Source organism: Achroia grisella, unplaced genomic scaffold (genome assembly GCF_030625045.1).
Source record: "Achroia grisella isolate CSIRO2021 unplaced genomic scaffold, CSIRO_AGI_Agris_v1 utg862, whole genome shotgun sequence".
NCBI classification, from domain to species: Eukaryota; Metazoa; Arthropoda; class Insecta; order Lepidoptera; family Pyralidae; genus Achroia; species Achroia grisella.
This window is the reverse complement of record NW_026713046.1, coordinates 432,408-453,097: the sequence shown is the minus strand read 5'-3', so window position 1 is coordinate 453,097 and position 20,690 is coordinate 432,408. Positions and strand designations below refer to the sequence as shown.

Here is a 20,690-nt window from a genome sequence, read left to right as displayed (position 1 = left end):
AAAAATATGAAAGCGTAGCGGGTTTTGTATTAATTGCCGCATGCATTCTTATGTGAAATGTGAATACTATAAACATCAGATGGCAATTGTGAGTAGCTATGACGTGGTCTGGTGTTTTGAGTAGTCATGCTCACTAAAATGTCCAGACTTGTGGCGGCGTGGTGGGCCGGGTCATTGGGCTCCCTAAAATATGGTCGAACGCAGTGGTGGCTGGCTCATCCGTCATAGTCGTGAACGGGTGCTGCTTGTGTGGACTGGTCTGCTCTAATCACTATGACTTATTTTCTCTTATTAATTGTTTAACCAGTTGTTGTATATTGAATGTTTTTTTTTCTATTTTATTATTTCATTGAATTAGTGCTAATCGGTGGTTTGTATTCACACACTTAAACTTAAAAATGTAAAGTAATAATAAAATTATTTAACACACAAGTTTCTTGCTTGTTCTTCTTGTGATGAGACAGCATTCCGAATGAGCGGTAGATTTAAAAAAAAAAAATGTTATGACTATTCAAAAGTGCTTCAATGTAAGTTTATTTGAATAAATGATTTTCTATTCTATTCTATTCTATTAAATTACCAAAATAAGCTCAAGTTATCGAAATCCCTGAGATAATTAGCAAAAATGAGTCAATTACAAAAGTACAGAATGGCCTCGCATTCAAGGTAAAACACAATACAATACACTTTTTGTGGCCGCAAATGGCTAGACGTTTTTTTTATGGATGATAATGGAATGGTGCACCCGCCTGCGCTAACAGTTTACACTGTTGGGTCACCAGTGGAGGATGATAAGATGTGGTGGGCCGGGTCATTGGGCTCCCTAAAATATGGTCGAGCGCAGTGATGGCTGGCTCATCCGTCATACTCATGAACGATGTCTGCTCTTATCACTATGACTGATTTAATCTTTATTTTTTATATTTGAGCCTAAATAAATTAGTGCTGGTTGGTAGTTTGTATTTACACGTTTCGACTTGTAAAATGTGAACTTATAAGGATTGTTTAAAAGAGCAACACACAAGTTTCTTGCTTATTCTTCTTGTGATGAGACAGCTTTCCGAATAAGCGGTAGATTTAAAAAAATGTTGATTATTCAAAAGTGCTTAAATTAAGTTTATTTGAATAAATGATTTTCTATTCTATTCTATGAACATGATCAGTTAGCTCATAGTGACAAATTGAAAAATTAATATTTCCGAAGATATTGACATATTGTAAATTAAATAATGTAAATTTAATATTATAATGGGTGAAAACTGTGATCGGTACAGCCTATGATGTAAATAATATAATTGACGTAATGGAGTAACCTGAAACAGTCATGCTCGCTGTAAAGTTCAAACTTGTGGCGGCGTGGTGGGCCGGGTCGATGTGCTCCCTCAAATATGGTTGAGTACAATGATGGCTGGCTCATACGTCATACTCGTGAACGGGTGCTGCTTGTGGGGACTGGTCTGTTCAGGTTGTGAACACTGATTAAATTTTTTGTTCTTTGCGATAGCATATGCTGGTAGTCACTCTATTCTCCCAAATTTGAATTTTAATAACTGTATTTATCATAAACATGTTCCACTATTATTTGAAAAAAAAAATACGAGCTGAGTTTCTTGTCAGTTCTTCTCATCTCGATATCATTCCGAACTGACGGTAGATTTGACATATCATAAGAGTCTGTAATAGACCTACATGAATAAAGATATTTTGAATTTGAATTTGAATATTACAAATTTAAAATGCAGGAACGTAGCGATGCGGTGGTACCGGCCGGCCGGCGACGCTAAACAAATCACCTCAGGCCGTCGTAACATCGATCCCCGTGGACGGGGGATCGATCGGAGGGGTATTTCATTAGACAATACAAACATACTGTCAGACAAAAATGCTGTAAACATTATTTATAAGGACATTCCGTAGTAGGTAGGTATACCCTTCCGATCGATCCTCGATCGGCCTGAGCAGTTTTGTTTAGCGCCGTCGGCCGGTACCACCGCATCGCTACGTTGTTACGATGTTACGACGGCCTGAGCCGAGGTTCGAACCCCTAGTGGTGCCCTCAGACTAACGTCGGGAGTTGGCCTTCAGCCGCTCCATAAGTCCTTCCGCGGGTTTGGAGTGCCATCTGCACTCGCCCCCTATCGTCCGGTGAAGCTGTAAAGGCCAGCTGCGGCCAACAGCGTTAGAGTAGTCCGGAAAAAGGTAGGTAGTTAATTTAGTAACAGCATTGCACCCATGTGATGTCGGGGCGGGGCGCATGTTATAAATAATATACTATACCCTCTAGAAATTCAAACTAAAGATTTTGTTTTACGATGGATGATAATTGGACGGTACACCCCCTGCGCAATGGTATACACTTGGCAGTAGTGGAAAGTGATAAGATTAACACGAAGTCAGGTCAGTTAGCCCATCGTGACAAATTCAGCAGGAATTTATCACGATGGTGTCCAGGGGGAACCGCGTGGAGGTCAACCTGACATGGTACATTGCTAGCAATAGGCTTATTAGTCCACATTACTAACAATCACCTATATGTATATGTAGTTAAAGATGCTCTCTTATAGTTTTTGTATTACAACTGAAATCTGTGTATATGGGTCTTTTGTTCTGGCAGTATATATTTTTTTTTTCTTTTTTTTTTATTTATTAGGTCACCAACAAGGTTTACACCGACACAATTACATTGTATATAATACATTGCAGTCTATTTATTATACTAAGCGCAACCTTAATTATACGCAATTACGACATGTATGTAACAAATTTGCGCTTACAATTAACAATTACCAAAACATAAAAAACAAATTAGAATTCTACCTAAAAAAAAACATGTACTGATTCAACTAGAACTTATAATACTATTGAGATATCTGCGGAATTTGCAAATTATTATTATTATATATTAATTATAAGAATATTTATGTATTGCCAGACTCCAGCCAATTTAAAATTATTTACGGCACGTACAAATAAATTAAAAAAATCGTTCTTTATTCATATTGTACATATCATTTCCGTTTCAGTAATATATCCGCAATTTATTTTAATATATAATATACTAGCTATGCCCGCGACTTCGTCCGTGTGTTATAGTGGCCTTGACCAAATAAAGAAAACATATTAAATAACCTAAACCAAAATGCTACAAAAAAGTGTCACTGAAAATCGACACACACACGGAAAATCGACATTTTTGCTAGCTAGTACTAGAACTATTTTCCATACAAACTTTGATCTCCCCTTTCAGCCTCTTACAACCCTTATTTCGCATTATAAAGTAGCCTATGTCCTTTCTCAGGGTCTAATCTATGTGTGTACAAAATTTCATTTAAATCGGCTTAGTAGTTTTGGCGTGAAAGCGAGACAGACAGATAGAGTTACTTTCGCATTTATAATATTAGTAGGAGTAAGGATTTATACAAATACTAATTTTATATAATTACTAGTAGACCCGGTCACGCGTTGTGGCTAAGGTTCTTGAATAAAATAATATTGCGACTATAAATTGAGATGTAAGCTATCCTATCTTTCAAGTTGGATCCAATTGCACACAATGTGCAAATCAAATTTGCAATCGATTCAGTAGTTTAGGAGTCCATCGCGGACAAACAATGTGATACGTAATCTATACATAACTCAAAGGTGACTAACGTAGTGATCTATCAACGCACAGCCCAAACCACTGGACGCATCGGGCTGAAATTTGGCATGCAGGCAGATGTTATGACGTAGGCATCCGCTAAGAAAGGATTTTTATTAATTCTACCCCCAAGGGGATAAAATAGGGGATGAAATTTTGTATGAAACTTTGTCAATTTTAAACCGATCGGACTGAGACTATGCATGCATAAAGTTACTATGACATAGGCATCCCCTGAGAAAGGAAGCCGCGGTCAAAAGCTAGTTTTTATATATAAATTTTACAATACTTATAATCTTTTAGAAAAAAATATAATTTACGTACATTATTATAATATCACTGTGTTTAATAACTGGAAATATATTCAGATATATTATATACATAGATTGTAATCAGTTAAAAATACTGTACGTAGGTATAATAAGTAGGTAAATACAGTTTTTTATGATTTAAACCACGTAATTATTTTCCATTATTCAAATAACATACCATTAGTAAAAATATAGTTATTTTATATAAAATTAAATATGATATTACTACTATTTGGAAATTAAATACAGAAGTAATAGTTTTTTAAAACAAATTTGATTTGAACACTTTTGAGTAGTAGGTAGGTATATTTTATTTGTAGTAGAATGTACAAATGTTTGCGAGGAATCGAATCCGCGATCATCGTAAGTAAAGCAGTATGCCGTTAGATAGATAGATAAGACACAAAACGAGAAATAAATAATAATATAGAAAGTTGTCAATAAACAAGCATATGGCTAAACTAGGCCTATGCACGACAAGTATCTGCAGATTCTGCCAAACTGAAGAGGAAACGCCGCTTCACAACCTATGTGGTTGTAGCCCACTCATGCATAAACGAAATATCTCCTTTGGAAAGTTTACACTCTTTCCCGAGGAGATAAAAACGATCGCTCCTAAGAATATCCTTCAATTCTTGTCCCTGACGGGTCTAGGTAGCGAACTCTGAAAAGGGCGAGCACAATAGATCTATGTAGGTCGCAGTGCTACAGGTGCTACACATCTGACAATAGCCCAAACAAGCCAATTAAAAAAAAAAAAGTAGGTTGTCAATATGAGCCTCAGCTGTTGCTGATATAAGTACAACCGCTGATTACACCTATTTTACCTCACCTAGGAACGTGTCTCATTTTTAACCAGTCTTTCCGTAACATGTTATGTTACAGAAGGACTACAGCTCGCTAGCAATAATATAAAGACAATATAGCATAAGAAAACAACTGTATATAAAAACAGAACGTCAAAATATAAAATTCAAATATATATAAAAAACATAAAAACTATCAAAAAGGTTGCCATCGGCAGCAACACCTGTGTCTTTTTATTCGTATGTCATTTTGTACGTTCTTCTCTTAGTTTATACATATAAATTTATTGTATTTAAAATAACAAACAGAATATATATTAAGACTACCAAGACCATCAAACAAAAGAAAGAAGGACTTTCTTTCTCGGTAACGAAAAAGATCGTAAGTAATAATTATGAATTTAATTTCATTCAAAAAAAAATGTTATGACTATTCAAAAGTGCTTCAATGTAAGTTTATTTGAATAAATGATTTTCTATTCTTTTTCTATTCTATTCTATTCTGTTTTCCGAAATATCTTATACCTAAACGTAAGCAATATCCGAAATTCTTTAAAAGTGATGTCACTGCCAACGAATTGCATCATAAATCATTCGTTTTATAGACATCTAGACTACAAATAAATATAATTGGAGTGTCTGTTTGTAATATTGAAATAACCGTTTTTTACTACACGCATATGAATATAAATACGGTACATACACCAAAATAACATTTTTTACAATTTTTGTCTGTCTGTCTCTCTGTTTGTTCCGGCTAATCTCTGAAATGGCCGGACTGATTTCGACGGGACTTTTTTTGGCAGGTAGCTGATAGAATAGAATACAATAGAAAATCATTTATTTAAATAAACTTACATTGAAGCACTTTTGAATAGTCATTACATTTTTTAATCTACCGCTCGTTCGGAAAGCTGTCTCATCACAAGAAGCACGAGCAAGAAACTTGCTTGTTGCTCTTTTAAATAATTTTATTATTACTTTACAATTTTAAGTTTAAGTGTGTGAATACAAACCACCAATTAGCACTAATTCAATTAAATACTCAAATAGAAAAAATATTGAATATATAACCAACTGGTTAAACAATTAATAAGAGAAAATCAGCCATAGTGATTAGAGCAGACCAGTCCCTACAAGCAGCACCCGTTCACGAGTATGACGGATGAGGCAGCCATCACTGCGCTCGACCATATTTTAGGGAGCCCAATGACCCGGCCCACCACGCCGCCATAAGTCTGGACATTTTAGTGAGCATGACTACTCAAAACACTAGACTACGTCAAAGCTACTTACAATTGCCATCTGATAGTTATAGTATTCACATTTTACATAAGAATGCATGCGGCAATCAATACGCTTTCATATTTCTAAAATCAATCAATTAAATCAAGAAAGCAATGAGAAAATTAAATTAAATGATGTAATAAGGTAAACAAAGTTAAATTCCACGCGAACGAAGTCGCGGGAACAGCTAGTTAGCAATAAAAAATTAGTAGTAACGTGTAACAGATTAAAGATTTACAACATTGCAATAAATAATCTTTGGCGTATATTTAAAATGTTACCACACAGCCAAAATGCACGTCGATTCGTGAGTAAGGACGCACTGTGGGAAAACGTATGTAACGTCAAAGTCACGCAACGGACTAGTTGTAATTACGAACTACAATCGCCGGCGGGCAACGAATTCGATGCCAAGGTACCGTGATAACGTGATATCATTTGTGCTGTTCATCGACATAAGCGACAGAGGTGGCAATTCTGCCCAAATCGAAGGGAAGGGCGTTGTAGAATGGGTGAAAGAGTTAAATGTGTGTTAAATACACACGTATAGCGTACTATGTTTTTCAATACACTTGATTTTAAATAAACTTAACCATAAAACTGTGATGCTAGCTGTTGCTTTTCCCGCCGTTTTTATTTTTTTAAATCATCGCGCTGCTTACTGGCTGGAGCCGCAAGGCGCATATTTGAAACTCGCGTTAATTTATCCCCTTAGAATTTATCAAAAGATAAATTCCACCCGTAAGGGGATAAATTCTAAAAAAGCGATCGGTTTAAAATTGACATTTCATACAGACTTTCATCCCTTATTTTATCCCCTTGGGGGTAGAATTAATCAAAATCTTTCCTTAGCGGATGCCTACGTCTTATCATGTACCTGCATGCGAAATTTCAGCCCGATGCGTCCAGTGGTTTGGGCTGTGTTGATAGATCACTATGTCAGTCACGTTTGAGTTATATATATTTAGATTTGATAAAAAATATCAAATAATTCTGTTATGGAATATAACTTCACTATTTGCGTTTATAACGCACGCCTGTTTTGTGAATTGCTTTATGTATTGAAAACTGATCAATTAGATACACTTTACCAACAAATGTGTTGGAAAAAAAAGTACAGTGCGAAGCCGGGCCTCGTGGCTATATTGAATACTAGTGCTCGCCATTTCGTCTGCGTATACCTTGGGGAAATAAAGAAAAAATATTCAATAATCATAAATAAATAAATATCATTATTACATAGTATAAAACAAAGTCGCTGTCGCTGTCTGTCGGTCCCTAAGTATGCTTAAATCTTTAAAACCGGCATCAGTGTGTAGTATATATTATATGGAGATGTATAGCTTCCACACTCATTCATTCAATCATTTATTTAATTCATTTTTTTTTATGTGTTCAGTTTATTTCTTTGATTTCCTATTTTGTTATTTTGTTTTAGCGCAAGCCAATACTACATACTTTGTGTTAATTAAGTGAAACCTATAGTAGCTTTAATTTTACAACATATGTAAGTTAATGTAAATGAAATTGTAACGCTGTTGGTTTCTAATAAATAAAAAAAAAAAAAACTACGCAACGGATTTTCAAGCGGTTTTTTTTAATAGATAGAGTGTTTCAAGAGGAAGGTTTATATGTATAATACATGTACACCCGTCCGAAAACGGGGCGAATAAAAAAGTAGCCTATGTCGCTTCACAGGATCTTGATCTGTGTACCAAATTTCATTTATATCGGTTCAGTAGTTCTGGCGTGTAAGCGAGACAGACAGACACAGTTACTTTCGCATTTATAATGATAATAATATTTACGTTAAAAACGGTAAATTCTCGTTCTTTCTTCACGTCGGACAAGCAAGGGCATGTAGTAACAAGTAATTACTAGGTAGATTCACTATTAATTTGATGCATGTAATTTCTAGTTAAGTGGTGCCACGTGCTCGCAGTCCCACGGATGGGACCGCGCTGCTGTCCACAATAAACAACCTGACATTTAATATGTAGGTAGGTGAATATGATTAGGATCCCACATAGCACTACGTTATGATTGTTTTTATTTAATACTAGCTGTTCCCGCGACTTCGTCCGCGTGGAATATAACTTTATTTTTCTAAAATAAAAGTAGCCTAAGTTATTCCCTATTACATCAGCTACCTGCCAAAAAAAGTCCCGTTAAAATCGGTCCAGCCATTTCATAGATTAGCCGGAACAAACAGACCGACAGACAGACAGACAAAATTTTAAAAAGTGTTGTTTTGGTATATGTACGGTATTTATATTCATATGCATGTAGTAAAAAACGGTTATTTCAATATTACAAACAGACACTCCAATGTTATTTATATGTATAGATGTATAGACTAGATGTATCCGTGACTTCGTCCGCGTGGAATTTGACTGTATATTTGTAAAATATTTGATTTTTTCTCAGAATATCAAATTACAAATCAATCGACTGGGTGACTAATATCGAAAACGCAGTTCATTATCGACAGGAATTTTGACTAAACCTTTCTGGGCTGCTACCATACGATTTGACGTCGAAAATCGGAATTTCTCAAAAGATGATCCAACGATCATCATCATTGCCTTGCCTTTATCCCATTATTTGGGGTCGGCGCAGTATGTCATTCTCTTCCACTGCTCTCTATCAGTCGTCATATCTAAACATACTCTTCTTTTATTCATATCAACATTATTTGAAAAATGTAAACGCATCAGAGACTGCTCACTAAGGACGATGCTGATTGATAATTAAACGACAATTTAATTATAGCGACCATTACCACTGCCACGGGCCATGACAGTCGGGTAACTAGCTCATATACCAAGAATACCGATGATCCCAACTGATCTGCCATGGTATTTTTTTATAACACAGAGGACAAACGAGCATGCGGATCACCTGATGGTAAGTGATCACCGCCGCCCATGAGCACCCGCAACACCAGGGGAATTGCAAGTACATTGTCGGCCTTTTAAAAAGGAATAAGCTCTTTTCTTGAAGGTTTCAATATCGTATCGGTTCGGAAATACCTTTGCTGGGAGGCGATTCCACAATGTGGTTGTGCGAGGCAAAAAGTTTCTAGAAAACCGCACTGTGGAAGACCGCCATTCATCCAGATGATCAGGATGGTATTTCAGTTTCTGGCGGGTGGTACGGTGGTGAAACTCAGCAGCTGGTATTAATCCGAACAATTCCTCAGAACACTCCCCGTGATATATGCGGCAGAAAATGCACAGAGTTGCAATATCTCGCCGCAAAGCCAATGGGTCGAGTCTGTCACATAGACGTTGATTACCAATGATTCTGGCTGCTCGGTTCTAATAGCAGTCAAATGGAAGTAGCTGGTATTGTGGTGCTCCCGCCAAGAGATGAGAACAGTATTCCATGTGCGGCCGGATCTGCGCCTTGTATAATTGCAAGCGATGGGCCGCCGTGAAATACCGTCTCACTCTACTGAGCACACCAAGCTTTTTTGAGGCTATTTTAGCCTTGTCCTCCAAATGACCGCAAAACTAAACGTCACTGGATATATCAACGCAAGGGCCTCGAGATTTGGCTTCACATCAAGAAACTGCATTAGCGAGCCACTACTTCCGGCAACAAAAATCCAAAAAAGTAAATATATAAAAGACTGACTAATATGTCTGTACGCATGTCACGTACATTTAACATGGTATTATGTGTAGTTTTCCATACTAGTGGCAATATAGCTTTATGATCGGATATATAGTGATCTCACCACAGCCTCGACGTAGGCAGTATTATAGTCCACGAGCCCATGACGACCAGACATTCATCTTATTAGTAAACTAGCTGTACTCGCGACTCCGTCCGCGTGGAATCTAACTTTATTTTTCTAAGATAAAAGTAGCCTAAGTTACTTCTTATTACATCAGCTACCTGCAAAAAAAAGTCCCGTCAAAATCGGGCCAGCCGTTTCAGAGATTAGGCGGAACAAACAGACAAACAGAGAGACAAAAAGTGTAAAATAAAAAAAAATGTTTTTTTGATGTGTGTACCATATTTATATTCATATGTATGTAATAAATGCATGTATGTAAAAAATGGTTATTTCAATATTACAAACAGGCACTCCAATTTTATTTATATGTATAGATGTCAAAGTTTAATTTAGGGGTGTACGGCGGGGTGTTGGAATTCTAAGTATCTGGCAATGAGCAGCGCAAGTTATAACACTGTTACGAACAATATATGAAAGAATTGAGTTTCATAAATTAACGAATTTGATATGAAAATTACACCTTTGTTACCTGTTACCTGCCAAAGGAACCACGATCCAGGTTTCATGTTTGGGGATCGTTCTTACCTGTGTTGGGGACACACTTGTATGTGTGTAATTTTCATATCAAATTCGTTAATTTATGAAACTCAATTTATTGAACGATTTTTTTTAGATTAGAACTTTTACATTTACTAATAATATGAAGGTCTGGCCGTCGCGTCGTGGGCTCTTGCTCTATATTTTTTTTTGTATCATTAGTCGGTATAAGTTATTTAAATTCGTGATCTAATTCAAGGCTGCACAAGTGGAGTTTATAAAACAAACAACGTTCTTATTGTATTAAAGTTTTATTCAAAATACAAAGCTTACCAAATATATTAAATTAAACGTAATTCGGCAATAACTGTAGTGTAGTAAAATAAAATAAAAATAAAAGTTTAAAAACATAAATGGTACCAAATATGAAAGTATTCTCTTTCAAACAATAAAAGATTTTTTTCAAATCGGTTTATAAATGATGGAGTTATGAAGTAACAAACATTAAAAAAACACAGCTTATTTCAGAACCTCCTCCTTTTTTGGAGTCGGTTAATCAAAGGGTAAAGAGACGAGCAAAAAAAAATTGAAAAAAAACAGTACCGAATTATTCTGTTTCAAACTAAAAAAGATTTTTTCAAATTGCTTTATAAATGACGAAGTTATGAAGTAACATACATTAAAAAAAACACGGCTGAATTTAGAACCTCCCTCATTTAGAGTCAGTTAATCAAAATTAAAGAGACAAGACAAAAAAATAATTAAAAAATGAACAGAACCGATCTGAAATTACTCTCCATCATAGAAAAAAAGAATTTTTCAAATCAGTTTATAAACGACGGAGTTATGAAGCAATAAAACATTTAAAAAAACAAAGCTGAATTGAGAACCTTCTACTTTTTTGGAATCGGTTAATCAATGGGTAAAGAGATAAGGCAACTTGTTCTTCATGAATGGCAACACATGATCAATGGGTATCATATGATGATGCGGGGTCCGAGGAGCTGTTCACATATAACGAATGCCAGTTCAATGAGAAGTCACAAGACACAGACATTTTTATACAAAAAAGGAGCTTCCGATAACTCTATAGAACTTAGTAATAAACTGTATTACTCAAATTGAATAAAGTATATTTGATTTTATTTTAATTACATAAAAAATATGTAGAATAAACTTGAGTGCTGCTTGTAGGGACTGGTCTGCTCTTATCACTACGACTGATTTAATCTTATTGTATATTTATATTTGACCCAAAATAATTAGTGCTGGTTGGTAGTTTGTATTCACACGTTTCAACTTGTAAATGTGAACTTACAAGGATTATTTAAAAGAGCAGCACACAAGTTTCTTTCTCGTTCTTCTTGTGATGAGAAAGCATACCGAACGAGCGGTAGATAAAACAAAATTGTTAAGATTATTCAAAAGTTCTTAAATTAAGTTTATTTGAATAAATGATTTTCTATTCTAATCTACTTTTCCTTGCTTATTAAATATTTTAACTAAATCTATAAGAACAATTAAAAAAAATCTATAACTAATTATATTCTATGTCAATTGCCAAAGATAAATAATATATATATAAAATTGTTTTTATTTTAGTCATAAATAAATATATTTAGAAAATGTATATAAAATTTTACTAAGTATATTTATTTATGACTATAATAAAATTATTTATATATATATTTATTTATCTTTGGCAATTGACATAGAATATAATTAATTACAGATAAATAAATTGAATTAGGACAATAGTAAAAATTATCTCAAACATTCATTTAGCGAGAATAGTTTTTTTTTTAACTTAAAACATAAATGTAAAAATAAATGCGTACGTAAGTAATGTATCGTACTAACACATATTCAATTATTCTATTATATTGCAAATATCATATTATGATAAGTAGACATTTTATGTGAATTTTAACTCTAACAAGGATATAATAAACAAATCACAAAAAAAAATATTGAAGTTTTTTTTCGGACTACTCTAACGCTGTTGGCTCCAGCTGGCCTTTACAGCTTCGCCGGACGATAGGGGGCGAGTGCAGATGGCACTCCAAACCCGCGGAAGTTATGGAGCGGCTGAAGGCCAACTCCCTCCTGACGGATACGACTTTAGTCTGAGGCCACCTCTAGGAGTTCAAACCTCAGCTCAAGCCGTCGTAATTTCGATCCCCGTTTGAATTGAACAGGGGGGAAATCGGATCGGATCGGAGGGGGGAAGTTTATATCGTTCAAGTATTATTTTATTAATTATTTATTTGAAATTTATTTCTCATTAATCGATTATTTTCTATTATATTTACCTCTCTATCATACAAGGCGCATGCTAGTCAGTAAGACAAAGACAAAACATGCTTACAAACTAATTTGTCAGCTTTAAATAGTGCTCTAGCAGTGTTTTATACACCGACGTCGCCTGTGCATCCGTGAAGGACACGCCGCGCCGCCTGGCCCTGCTGGAGTCTGCAAAATTAGACAAAATGAAAGTTATAATCAGATAATATTCAAAACTTAGTCAATGTGAGCCCTTTAATATGGTTGAGTGCAATGATGGCTGGCTCGTCCGTCATACTCGGGAACGGGTTGTGCTTGGTACTAGTCTGTTCGGGTTACAGGAACACTGATTAGACTATTTGCTTCGGCAATAGTATATGCTGGTGGTCACTCTATTCTCCCAAATTAGAACTTAAAAATGAATCTGTATTATTGTATACATGTACAACATTTATTTGAAAAGAATACGAGCTGAGTTTCTTATCAATTCTTCTCATCTCGAAATCATTCCGAACTGACGGTAGATTTGACATATCATAAGAGACTGTAATAAACCTACATGAATAAATGTATAAAAATTTACAATAAGATACCAAAGGATATATTGGAATAACCCTTATATAAATTCAAAATATCTGTTAAATCATATTTACTGAGCAAAGCCTATTACTCACTAAACGATTACTTGAATGACGAGCGTGCATGGCAATAGTTGTTCATGCACTGGATTTTCATTTAATGTTAGACATAGACACCTATATAAATACACATTGTAAATAAACTGGCTTTTAAAAAAAAGTAATTCAATTGAGTTTCTTGCCAGTTCTTCTCAATTAGATCTATATATTGAACTGGACGGTAGGGAAAAAAAAATTATGATGTAAAAATTTGACGTTCATAAGCGGCTAAAATGTCCTACATGAATAAATGATTATCAATTTGAATTTGAATTTGAATATTTTGAATTAGATTGTCAGTAATGAGGACCAGTGAGTAAAATTATGTCAGGTTGACCTCCACGCGGTGCCATCTGGAAACCATAGTGGGTAAATCTGAATGGAATTACTACAATGAGCTGTTTATCCTTACTTCCTGCTTATCATGACATCATCCTTTAAAGGTGGGGTACCGGGCCAGCGAATACCGATAATTACATCCCAGTAAAAAAAAACACTAATGATTGATGTACGGTAAAAGTAGATTTTTTTATAAAAAAAGAACCGCTTCAAAATCCGTTGCGTAGTTTTAAAGATTTAAGCAAACATAGGAACGGACAGGCAGCGACAGCGACTTTATTTTGTACTATGTAATGATGATAATCATGAGTACAAATGTTTGCGCCGTGCGAGGAATCGAACCCGCGACCATCGGAAGTAAAGTGGACTAAACCGCTGGACCACCGATTGCTGTTTGCGATCGCAAATAGCCCTTTAATATATTTAAGAATAATTTTTTTAAATTTCAAATTTGAAACGTCAGGCATTCTGTGCCTTACGTTCCAAATTTGAAATTTATCATCGATGTAATTTTATATACAATTTTGCACTTCTTCTCGAACATTCCGTGGCGTCATTATTAAAATCTGTGTACAATATATTCTAAATATTTTATTTATTTCAATTAAAACAAATTAAATATTGCAATATTCCTCCAGCAATTACATAATTCTATTATTGTTTTAAAAATCATACAAACACAAAATTCCATGCATTACATACTTAGTTTAATTTAGAAATGGCCAATAGGTGAGTAGCCAAATCAGTTAAACCAATTAAAAATGATTCCAGAACTAAAAATAGTGTGTAGGATTTAATAGGCAGTGGGTAACGTTACATCGGCGGCCAGTTCGGTGTGATACCATCTGTGTATAGGTCACTGTAATTGTCGATGCCCTTGGCCGATTGTCGACTCGCACTTGGCATAAAACACTGACATTGGCGTGTACGTTGACCACATTTACGAAAGTTTGTGGATATCTTTTGAAAAATATGAACAGCTAGTAGCTGTGCCCGCGACTTCGTCCGCATGTTATAGTGTACCTGTATTATATATTTAACCTTCCTTTTTAATCACTCTATCTATTAAAAAAAACCGCTTCAAAATCCGTTGCGTAGTTTTAGAGATTTAAACATACATAGGGACGGACAGCGACAGCGACTTTGTTTTCTACTATATAGTAGTATATTTTATTAAAAAGTTTTTTTTAGAATAGAATAGAATAGAAATAATTTATTCAAATAAACATACATTGAAGCACTTTTGAATAGTCATTACATTATTTTAATCTACCGCTCGTTCGGAATGCTGTCTCATCACTAGAAGAACGAGCAAGAAACTTGCGTGTTGCTCTTTTAAATAATTTTATTATTACTTTACATTTTAAGTTTTAGTGTGTAAATACAAACCACCAATTAGCACTAATTCAATTAAATACTCAAATAGAAAAACATTGAATATATAACCAACTGGTTAAACAATTAATAAGAGGAAATCAGTCATAATGATTAGAGCAGACCAGTCCCTACAAGCAGCACCCGTTCACGACTATGACGGATGAGCCAGCCACCTCTGCGCTCGACCATATTTTAGGGAGCCCAATGACCCGGCCCACTACGCCGCCACAAGTCTGGACATTTTAGTGAGCATGACTACTCAAAACACCAGACCACGTCAAAGCTACTTACAATTGCCATCTGATAGTTATAGTATTCACATTTTACATAAAAATGCATGCGGCAATCAATTTAAAAACCGCTACGCTTTCATATTTCTAAGTTAAGTTGTTAAGTTATAAAGTTATCCTCAATTATACGCATCGTTTGGTGCCTCCACGTGCCATAGCACCACCTGTACTATCATAGTAATATTCACGCCACATACAATCTGCTTAATTGTATTATTTCGTCGCTCGTGACAAACTGGAGCGACCTCCGGTGAACTGATTGAGACCCTGAACTCCATTGAGTATTTGATTTGACTATTTAATTGAATTAGTGCTAATTGGTAAAGTAAGAATAAAATTATTTAAAAGAGCAACACGCAAGTTTCTTCGTTCTTCTTGTGATGAGACAGCTTTCCGAATGAGCGGTAGATTAAAAAAATGTGATGACTATTCAAAATTGCTTAAATGTAAGTTTATTTGAATAAAAGATTTTCTATTCTATTCTATTCTATTGAAATGAGAGTCTAATCAATTAGGATGATATTTTAACAAGTTATATATATATTGAAATAAACGTTTTTTACTACATGCATATGAATATAAATATAGTACATACACCAAAATAACATTTATTAAATTTTTTGTCTGTTCGTTCCGGCTAATCTCTAAAAAAGCTGGACCTTGACGGGACTTCTTTTGTCAGGTAGCTGATGTAAGGAGTAACTTAGGCTACTATTATTTTAGAAACATAAAGTTAAATTCCACGTAGACGAAGTCGCTGGATCAGCTAGTTAAATATATAAATTTATTATAAGGGTAGCACTATACAATATTGTTATTATGACAGGTGAGCCAGTAAACTATGGCCTTTAGACATGATATTACAGTATGGAATCTATGTCATGTAATGTGTGATACATAGATATATTACTAGCTGCACTGCCAACGTTGTTTTGTCATATAAATTAAAATCGCTATTAAAAAAGAATGGTTGATCGTAGATGGCTGAAAATTTAGGGTTGTATGAATTTTTCAATCCTAAATAATCATCACCATCATCGTCATCATCGCAGCCCGGAATACGTCCACTGCTGGACATAGGCCTCTAAAAAAGATCCAATCTAATCCTAAATAATAATAAAATGAAAATAAAATATGTCGAAAAAATTTAAAAAATATATTTAGGGGTCGATATATATCCCTTACCACTTAGAAGTATGAAAAATAGATAGTAGTCGATTCTCAGAGCTACTAAATATGCATATAAAATTTAATAAAAATCGATCAAGCCGTTTGGGAGAAGTATGGTAACTAACATTGTGACACGAGAATCTATATATATAACTAAAAGGTGACTGACATAGTGCACAACGCACAGCCCAAACCACTGGACGGATCGGGCTGAAATTTGGTATGCAGGTAGATGTTATGACGTAGGCATCCGCTAAGAAAGGATTTCGATTAAATCTATCCCCAAGGGGATAAAATAGGGGATGAAAGTTTGTATGAAACTTTATCAATTTTAAATTGATCGGGCTGAGATTTTGCATGCGTAAAGCTACTGTGACGTAGGCATCCCCTAAGAAAGGATTTTGATAAATTCCACCCCTAAGGGGATAAATTAACGCCAGCGAAGTCGCGAGCAAAAGCTAGTGATTAGTGTTAAATTATAAAATAAGTGTTTATTACACTTATTTTATAATTCACTAGCTTTGCACATGACTAGTAAATTTATTGTTTTATTGTCATTTTTCCTTATTAGACATGTAATTATACATATAATTAATTAATTAAAATTATGATATGCAATAAAATTCAACACAATGTAAATTGTTATGAATAAATTAAATGAAATGAATGAATGACCCTAATAAATCTGTGCTACTTGGTGGTCATAATATTAGACTGTTTTATTGCATTGGTTCACATAATCTGTTTTATTATTTATAATTAAACCTATATGTGTGTACTAAGATACAAATAAAAATTATAATAATAATAATAATTCTTTTATTGGAACGAAAAAAATATATAATATTTTACAATGTAGGGTAGTGTAACGATAACAGCCACATTAGTAAGTAATACTGTGTCGTGGCCGTCAACGCCCACCTCGTTAAGACAGAGGCGATAGCGTTCCAGTAGCAAATACAATAAATTTATATAATAAAAAATAATAAAAAGCAAAGCAAAGGCATGCATGATTACGTTTACAACATAACTTTTAGGAAGATAAACAAGTTAAATTAAATACAAATTTCTTAGCCAATATTCACTAATTAGGTTACCTGTATGTAAAAATATTACAATAAAAAAAAAACTTAAGACGAACGAACGAATGCTATAATGTAATTTAATGTTTATGATTTGTAGTGAGCATAATTCGATTTGATGTGTTATTATATAAATCTGTAAGTATATGTATCTGTGTAAATGTATATGTTGGATGGTATGGATGTGAGTTTATTTATATATATTCAAATATATTTCAAACCTTTACGAGATTTTCAGTGTCGTCGTAATCTAATTTCTGAAGCCATTGAAACAACAATATTTTAGATTCACGGAGTGTATGTGGATAAATGGAAACTACCTTATTAATTTTGTTATATAACACTGAACCGAGATATTGATATTGCCGTCGCACTACTGCAAGATTAGATGATTGAGTTGGACAAACTATACTAAGTCTACGTTTATTATGATGAAAGTTAGGGTTGAAAGCTATATCTGAATGTCTACGGAGTACGGTCTTGAATATGTATGTCTGTCTTACGGTCAGTACATTACAAAGGGAATACAATTCTTTAGTGGGATAATAAATAGGCTTCTTAATCATTACCTTTAGTACAGCTCTTTGGGATCTTTCCAATCGCAATAATAAGCATTTCCCCGATCCTCCCCAGGCCGAGATACAATAACTTATCAAAGAGTGTGCAAGTGCAAAATATACATTTTTTAGTGTCATTAAATCTGCGCTATTTCGTAGATTTCTGAAGATATATATTAATTTCCTGACTCTAGATATTAGAGACTCAATTTGAAAGTTCCATGATAAGGTACTATCAATTTGTACGCCCAGGTATTTTATGTTATTAGTGCGAATAATTTGGAGACAATTACAATTTATGTCAGATAAGTTACACGTATGTGCAGTCAGTGAAAATGAAGGATCGGGTTGAGATGATAATCTTGGAGCGAATGTCATATATCTAGTTTTGTCCATATTTAGTGTAAGTAAATTATTAAACAACCATTGCATCACAAATCGGAATGCGGATTCCGCACAATTCTGTGCTTCAGTCCAGTCTTTACCGTAAACGATTAACGCCGTATCATCTGCATAAGTGACCATTCTTGAATTCAGTAGATGTAACTTACAGAGGTCGTTCACATATATTAGGAATAAGGTAGGCCCGAGGACGCTTCCCTGTGGAACCCCATAACCAAGAAATTCCTCTTCACTAATATAATTATCAATTTTCACAATTTGAGAGCGTTCCTGTAGGTAACTTGAAAAGATATTGAGTGAGAGACCACGAATACCAATATGTTCCAGTTTGCGAATTAATAAAGGAATGGAGACAGTGTCAAACGCTTTAGATAAGTCGAGAAATATAGCTATGGTTTTGAGTTTATTATTTATATTATTAGTTATTGTACCAGTCAATTCTAAGATTGCATCCTCCGTACTTTTACCAGATCTAAAACCAAACTGGTTACTAGCAATAATATTCTGTTTGTTTAAATAATTTACGAGTCTAGAGTTTAATATTTTCTCAAATATTTTGGATAGGGCTGTTAAAACAGAGACAGGTCTGTAGTTATTGACACTGCCTCGATCTCCGTTTTTGTATATGGGATGTACAAGTGCCTTCCTAAACACTGAAGGAAACAATCCAGCAGCTATACAAACATTAAAGACATGACAAATTATTGGAATCAAAACATGTTTAGCAGCTTTAATCAAAACCGTAGATATATCATCATAACCAACTGCACAATCCGATTTCATATGTAGAATAATATTCTCGATTTCTGTATTATCTGTGGGATATATTACCATAGAGTTTAGTGGATCTGGTTGATCATCGATATCAACTTCAATGTGTATTGCAGAGGGCTGATCTGGGGAAGAAATAATTTTTGATGCTAGGTTGCTACCAACAAGAGAAAAGTGACGATTAATAACGTTAACTGATTCCAACGGATCCTCTCTTATTGACAGAAGCTCGCTAGCCAAAACTTTTTTACTTTGAAGATTAGTTATAGACTTAATAAGATTCCATGTGCCTTTTTGATTATTTTTGTTCTTATTAAATTCCCTACGCTCGAATTCACGTTTCACTTTTTTAAGCAGATTATTACAAAAGCATTTGTAACGTGTATAAGTCACCCTTGCTATTTCATTGGTGTGGTTTCGTTTGAATTTCCTATATAGTTTATCTCTATTACGTATACAACGCAGAAGACCAGGAGTCATCCATGGTTTTAAGATTTTATTTTTATTTGGAATTTTTATAACAGAAGTGTTATTTTTAACTATCCTAGAAATTATATTAACCAATTCATTAGCCGCGATATTTGCGTCATTAGTATTAATTACAGAAGAAAAATCACTGTCTTCCAGCTGAGATACGCAAACGGGAATATTGGTGCGTTTAGTAATGAGCGGGGGTTTGTTCTCCATCACTTGAAGCTTGCACAGAATAAGTACTGGAGAATGGTCTGTAATCAAAGAGTCAAGTACCAATGTAATTGCAGGTTTATTAGATTTTATCATCACATGATCCAAGCAATTATCATTTCGTGTTGGAAAAGTGTGACCAGTTAACAGTCCGTGCATAGCCAGTATATCAAGGTATTGGTCTGAATTTATATCATTATTATTGGGGAGTATGTTTATATTAATATCACCAATCAATAAAATAGTTTTAAAGTGTTTTAAAGAGTTCATCAGTACATCCAAACAATTTATAAAATTGTTAATATTGCGATACGATGGAGAACGATATAATGATATGATGGCCATATCAGAGAAAAATTTTAATATTAAGCAATTAGCATCGGTAAAAATTGGTATTTCAACTTCGTGTACAATATTCTCCTTGATATATATTACTAGCCCATCATTTTGATTTTTATAATCCGTATTATATGATTTAAAACCCGGAATGACTGGAATACGGGGACATTTGCTAAGCCAGCATTCCGACAAAACAATAACATCAACATTTATACTAATTCTATTTAATAGTATTAAGAGATTGTTAAAATTAGTAGCGTTACCCAAACTCCTAATATTGACATGGATGACCTTTAGAGAATCGGTGACATTATGTAAATAGTTCTTACATTGCTCTGGAGAAGTTATATAGGATTTAAAAACGTTTAATTGGTCTATATCATTGACAATCTG

General features: G+C 34.3%; 2 protein-coding genes across 3 annotated transcripts in view; one reads left to right on the top strand and one right to left on the bottom strand.

The window, feature by feature from the left end:
- Positions 1 to 20,690, top strand: part of LOC131852795 (phosphatidylcholine:ceramide cholinephosphotransferase 2-like) — a 200,469-nt gene that overhangs the window by 74,530 nt on the left and 105,249 nt on the right. The window lies entirely within an intron of this gene.
- LOC131852792 (spondin-1) overlaps positions 12,025 to 20,690 on the bottom strand; it is a 51,868-nt gene continuing 43,202 nt past the window's right edge. Inside the window, exon 15 of one of the 2 annotated variants that reach the window (XM_059203524.1) lies at positions 12,025 to 12,798. In XM_059203524.1, the coding sequence (XP_059059507.1) occupies positions 12,724 to 12,798 (75 nt within the window). In that variant the 3' untranslated portion in view covers positions 12,025 to 12,723. The remainder of the gene's footprint in view (positions 12,799 to 20,690) is intronic. The other variant, XM_059203523.1, reaches the window with a different exon arrangement.